This window comes from Mixophyes fleayi, chromosome 12, assembly GCF_038048845.1.
Source record: "Mixophyes fleayi isolate aMixFle1 chromosome 12, aMixFle1.hap1, whole genome shotgun sequence".
In the NCBI taxonomy this organism is placed as follows: domain Eukaryota; kingdom Metazoa; phylum Chordata; class Amphibia; order Anura; family Limnodynastidae; genus Mixophyes; species Mixophyes fleayi.
Window position 1 is genome coordinate 9,686,822 of NC_134413.1, and position 6,143 is coordinate 9,692,964.

The 6,143-nt window shown below is 45.4% G+C and overlaps 1 protein-coding gene across 2 annotated transcripts; it reads right to left on the reverse strand.

Annotated features, from left to right (window-relative positions):
- Positions 1 to 246: 246 nt before the first annotated feature.
- HSP90AA1 (heat shock protein 90 alpha family class A member 1) lies at positions 247 to 5,390 on the reverse strand. Of its 2 annotated transcripts, none has more exons than XM_075193217.1 (10): positions 5,259 to 5,390; positions 3,788 to 3,952; positions 3,338 to 3,704; positions 2,738 to 3,183; positions 2,315 to 2,480; positions 2,154 to 2,236; positions 1,761 to 1,908; positions 1,187 to 1,455; positions 764 to 1,097; positions 247 to 539 (listed from the first exon to the last, which is right to left on the reverse strand). In XM_075193217.1, exons 2-10 carry the CDS (start codon positions 3,950 to 3,952, stop codon positions 430 to 432), a joined length of 2,088 nt encoding a protein of 695 aa, XP_075049318.1. In that variant the 5' UTR covers positions 5,259 to 5,390; the 3' UTR covers positions 247 to 429. The 2 variants fall into 2 exon arrangements, with proteins under 2 accessions (XP_075049318.1, XP_075049317.1); XM_075193216.1 differs by having other exon boundaries at positions 2,046 to 2,236; positions 5,259 to 5,385.
- Positions 5,391 to 6,143: the final 753 nt, after the last annotated feature.

Sequence of the window (6,143 nt, forward strand, 5' to 3'; positions counted from 1 at the left end):
GGTTTTCTATGCAAATATTGTCAGATTAAGTCGCTTATGTACTGTACACTCCCCTAATTCAAAAACATAAGGACATTTATACTCAATGATTAGCTTTCACTTTGCTAGGACCTTTATCACCAATATGTGTATTTATATCCGCAAACTAAACCAGTTCTGCACAGACACATCCTGCGGTTCAGAATTAGGGCACTTCTTCTGTTTCAGGACCTGTGAATAATCCGACTGACAGACACAAACATGAACTACAGTTTTGGTTTTTTATTTCAATAGAACAGTGCAATTTTAACAAAAAACATATAACATTCAGAAAAAAATAAATATTTGACATAACGCAGACTGCAGGAATGCTGCCCAAATACAAAAACCTAACCGGTTAAGATTAGAACAGAAACTTTTTTATTCCAGGGTTAAGATGTCTCAGCAGATTCAGTCCACTTCCTCCATTCGAGAGGAGTCTTCATCTCCTTCCAGTGGGGGCATCTCTTCAGCCGCTGGCGGGGCCAGGTCCTCCGTGACGACATCATCTTCGTCAATACCTGTACAGGACAGAAAGCGAACACTTGTCTGCAATGTAATCCAATAACGATGATCTATACATCTTAGGGCTACTATTCGTTTGTATCAGATTATTAAAGTCAGGCTAGATAAGTTGTTTTGAGCTTGTTTTCTGAAGACGTTATTTCCTGTAAGGAATAGTTAGTCCAATCTAGGACTAGTAGGACAAAGGCTCCATGCTATTCTCTCTAGAGGTTGGACTCACCTAAGCCGAGTTTGATCATTCTGTAGATGCGGTTCGCATGTGTCTGAGGGTCTTCCAGACTGAAGCCGGACGACAGCAGGGCAGTTTCATACAGAAGAATCACAAGATCCTTCACAGACTTGTCATTCTTGTCGGCATCGGCTTTCTGCCTCAGTGTTTCGATGATGGAATGATCGGGGTTAATCTCTAGGTGCTTCTTTGCCGCCATATAGCCCATTGTGGAGTTGTCCCGGAGGGCCTGGGCCTTCATTATTCTTTCCATGTTGGCGGTCCAGCCGTATGTACTTGTTACGATACAACAAGGAGATGTCACTAATCTGTTGGACACGACAACCTGGAATAAGAGACAACGTTAGAACCAGATACAACTTGACCTGTAGAGGAGTTTTCAGAGGCCAAAGACGAAGATTCTAGAATACCGACCTTCTCAACTTTCTTTTCCAGAATATCCTTCATGATCTTGCACAGGTTTTCAAACTTTGATTTCTTTTCCTCTTGATTCTTTTTCTCCTCCTCGTCCTCTGGTAGCTCCAACCCTTCCTTTGTGACGGAGACCAGAGTCTTTCCCTCAAACTCTTTCAGTTGCTGTACACAGTATTCGTCGATTGGCTCGATCATGTAGATGACCTCCAGGTTGTGCTTCCTGAGCCTCTCTACGAAGGCCGAGTGCGCTACTTGTTCCTTTGTTTCACCTACGTGAGGAGACAAGAAGAGGTCGATTACTGGCTGTAGAACATTACATTTCTATGGGATCGTATGTCCCACTCAACCTGGAAATCGGCTCAGCTTTTCTAATAAGATGTGAGCTCTTGCAACTATAAAGACTACAATGCAATCCGTGTATGTGCTTTAAGTTGGATGGTGAGGGCCTGGGTCATTAGAGTCCAAATGTCCACCACAGCCAGTGGTTGCCCCTATTCCAAAACTATTCCCATTCTCATCAAGCTACATAGACAGTCTTGGAGGAAACGAAGCATCGGCTGAAGATCCTACATACCTGTGATGTAGTAGATGTGCTTCTGGTTGTCCTTCATTCTGATGCAGTAATCTTTCAGCGACACCATCTCGTCTCCAGATGCCGATGTGTAGTATCTCAGGAGTTCGGACAGTTTGTTGCGGTTCTGAGAGTCTTCGTGAATACCAAGCTAGAGAAATAATATCCCGTTACTACCTTAGTGCAATCAATAGGGTTATGACCATTTCTCCTGATCAATCATTAGTCAGATCATCTTTTCTAACGGCATGATACAACATCTGGAAAATATTTTAAGACGTCACCAACCTTGATGTTCTTGGAGAATTGTTCGTAGAGTTTTTTGTAGTTCTCTTTGTCTTCTGACAATTCTGTGAACAGCTCCAGACATTTCTTCACAAGGTTCTTTCTAATCACCTTCAGGATCTTGCTCTGTTGCAGCATCTCTCTGGAGATGTTCAGGGGGAGATCTTCCGAGTCCACTACGCCTCTAATGAAGTCTGCAGGATAAGAAGACTGGTTAGATGGAAGCCTCAGAACACATGTACAGAGCGGAGGGAGACTGGGCTCCTACTTACTGAGATACTCTGGAATCAGCTCCTCACAGTTGTCCATGATAAAGACCCTGCGCACGTACAGTTTGATGTTATTCTTCTTCTTCCGGTTCTCAAACAGGTCAAAGGGAGCTCGTCGGGGCACAAACAGCAGCGCTCGGAACTCGAGCTGACCTTCCACAGAGAAATGCTAAACACGGAGAGAGAAAAAGTTTAAGACGATCTCCATGGTATATATCAATAATAAGACCTTCTGTGTCACGTACTGCAGTGTAGGCTTTACCGCCGGTTAGAGGAGAATGATATGCACCAGTGTGCAAGTTCGGGTCACACATATAACCATTACTAAAGGGCATTCAGTTCACCAGGAGCACAGGTCACATGATCAGTTAAAGAGCAAGGACTTTGCATTAACCAACTAGGAGTCTACGTTGTGCAGTAATTTACCTTGACAGCCAGATGATCCTCCCAGTCGTTGGTGAGGCTCTTGTAGAACTCTCCATACTCCTCGTTGGTGATATCATCTGGGTTACGGGTCCAGATTGGCTTCGTCTTGTTCAGCTCTTCCTGGTCAATGTATTTTTCCTTGATCTTTTTCTTCTTCTTCTTGTCATCCTCCTTCTTATCTTCCTCCTCATCAGAGCCCACGTCCTCTATTTCTGGCTTCTCCTCCTCTTTATCTTTCTCCTCCTCTTTCTTCTCTTCCTTTTCCTCCTCGGCCTCGTCGTCACTGACTTCCTTGTCACGTTCCTTCTCCACAAAGAGAGTTATGGGGTAACCGATGAACTGGGAGTGTTTCTTTACGATCTCCTTAATCCTCTTTTCCTCCAGGTACTCCGCCTGGTCCTCCTTTAGATGCAGGATAACTTTTGTGCCACGTCCCAGGGGCTCACCTGAAAACATGTCATGTAATCGATAATTAAGCAATAATTCAAAGGCAACGAAATGTCAGGATTTAATCTAAGACAAGCTTTTAATGACAGTAGATTAGCTCAAGATAAAAGACCTACAGCGCTAAAGTGTATTATAGATCTTCAATATACTTACTGTTGTCCACTTTGACAGTAAAACATCCCCCAGCGGAGGATTCCCAGGCGTACTGCTCGTCATCGTTGTGTTTCGTGATCACAGTCACTTTATCAGCTACAAGGTAGGCAGAGTAGAAGCCGACACCAAACTGGCCGATCATGGAGATATCGGCACCGGCCTGGAGAGCCTCCATAAACGCCTTGGTTCCAGATTTGGCGATGGTACCCAGGTTGTTAATGAGGTCCGCTTTGGTCATCCCAATGCCTGTATCGATAAGCGTCAGGCAGCGCTCGTGCCTGTTGGGGATCAGGTCAATCTTCAGCTCTTTCCCAGAATCCAGTTTGCTGGGGTCAGTGAGACTCTCATATCGGATTTTATCCAGAGCCTGAAGAAACGTAATACAAGTCTAAAACAGTCTGGCCCATCAACACATTGCAACAACAAAGATTATTATTTAACAGGACTCACATCTGATGAGTTAGAAATCAATTCTCTCAAGAAGATCTCCTTGTTGGAATAGAAGGTGTTAATGATCAAGGACATCAACTGAGCAATCTCAGCCTGGAAGGCAAAAGTCTCCACATCCTCCTCCATGTGCTGATCCTGGGGGGCAGTTTGCACTTCCTCCGGCATCTATAAGTAAAATGTATGTTTATCGTAAACAATCCATGCAAGTTATTTATCCAATAACTCTTCTCATAGGGGTAGACAGAGCTGCAGCGATGAGAGGAAACTTAAGATCTTTCTAGAGTCTAGTATACAAATGGAGGCAGAGTGCCACCTTCTGGCAAGACCTGGATAGTACAAGTTTCTAGAAACTACTGTCAGGTACAGCAACCTTCCTCAATCCTATAGGAGTTAATGCAGATTATACCAGGAAGGTTCTGGATGCGGAGAGCTCCTTCTAGTCAGGAGCTGACCCTGGTTCCTTGCAAGGGCATACCGTCCGCAAAGTCAATACATGAGAGAGTTACAGACAACATCTACAGCCATTAACTTCTTTCATATCTACCAAATAGCATCGTAGAAACAGGGATAACTAACGTCCTGCTATAGTGATCCCTACTTTTAGTCTGGAGTTTGTATGTTCTCCCTGTGTTTGTGTGGGTTTCCCCTGGGAGCTCCGGTTTGCTCCCACACTCCAAAAACATACTGGTAGGTTAATTGGCAGCTATAAAAAATTGACCCTAGTCTCTACCTCTCTGTCTGTATGTATATGTCTATGTGTGAGTGTGTGTCTATATTAGGGAATTTAGACTGTAAGCTCCAATGGGGCAGTGACTGATGTGAATGAGTTCTCTGTACAGCGCTGCGGAATTAGTGGCGCTATATAAACAAATGATGATGATGGGACGTGGGACTGATTAGTGGGTACCATACACCTAAGACAGCAATCTCCCCCCCCCCCCCCCCCCCAGCAAATAATGGACCCCAATGCACTAATCGAATGTGATCTACACATTGTTGCTGCTGTTTATCACTTTAATGCACATTTAAAACACAAACATTGATTTTTTCTTTGCTTATTTCTAGCAAATGAAGATTCAGGGTGTAAAATAAAAGATGAGTAGACCCCCCCCCAACTAATCCTGCAACATCAGTCTCCCCCCTCCCCACATAGCCAGGACCCCCCAGGTACCACATCAGGATACAGCAGCTCTGTAACCAATAGCCAGCAGCCTGGGTGGAACTACAAGTCCCAGCATGCACCCAACAGTCTCCTCAGCCCAGATCCAACCAGAGATGTTGGCAGGGCATGCTGGACCTTGTAGTTCTACAACATCTGGAGGAGCAGCCATGGGCCATAGAACTATATATCCATGCACAGGATGCTGCATTGCATTGCATTATATTATATTATATTATATTATATTATATTATATTATATTATATATTATATTATATTATATTATATTATATATCAGCCTGTGCCGCTCACCTTGGGTCTGTTGCGCTGCTGGAGCCGCTGTGTGAGGTGTGAGGCACTGACAGCACAGCCGCAGCCTTTATACCCCGCCCCCTCCCTCCCTAGAACCGCCCACACCTTCCAGAACCGTCTGGAACCTTCACTTGGCGGCTCCCGGCCAGCGCAGGGCGGGAGGAGCAGAGCCTGCAACGCTCAGCCAACGGTAACGTTCCCAGTGCGCCGGCGCGAAGGTCCCCGCCCCCGCCCCCTTCTCCGTTGTCCGCAGTGTACTGAGATGCTTTCCCCGCCCCTTGAGGGCGTGGTTTGGAATGACCGGCCCCCGAAATGGTAGAAAACACTAGAAGTAGCTGGAGACATGTGCTGGTTGCCCCTGGCAACCAGGGCAGCATCAATGCTGCAGAATGCAGTCTGTGTTTGTGATGGATCATTAGACCGTGTAACCTGGGTGCAGGGGGAGTACTGGGAGTGACACAGTATCACTTCCCATTGCTGATGAGTAATAACACACAGATTCCATTGTTCCCAAACATTTACATTAGGTTCCAGGGTCACTCATGCTAAATTTTGAACATGTCACGCGCTAAAGCTGGGTACACGCTACACGGTTTTCGTCCAACAATCGGCTCAGACAGCCGACATACGACCCCTCGTTCGAAAGTCGGGTCAGTGTGTGTAAAAAAAAAAAAGGTGATTTTATATATATATATATATCACCTTTTTTTTTTTCAAATCCCCCTTAACTTACCTTTTAATCGCCCTGTTCTTTGAGTCGAATCCTCTTCTGTTCTTCGTTCACTGTTCTGCGCCCCTCCATGCTGTGCTCGCAGTGAATGTCAGGCGTGATGACATCATCACGCCCGACATTCACTGCGAGCGCATCACGGAAGAGGGGACCAG

Excerpts from the sequence above, each read along its gene's own strand:
- HSP90AA1 (XM_075193216.1), bottom strand. The coding sequence starts at position 3,952 with ATGCCGGAGGAAGTGCAAACTGCCCCCCAGGATCAGCACATGGAGGAG. Across the intron at positions 2,481-2,737 it reads AGGATCATCTGGCTGTCAAG|CATTTCTCTGTGGAAGGTCA; the intron begins GTAAATTACTGC and ends CTCCGTGTTTAG. Across the intron at positions 1,456-1,760 it reads GCACATCTACTACATCACAG|GTGAAACAAAGGAACAAGTA; the intron begins GTATGTAGGATC and ends CTCCTCACGTAG.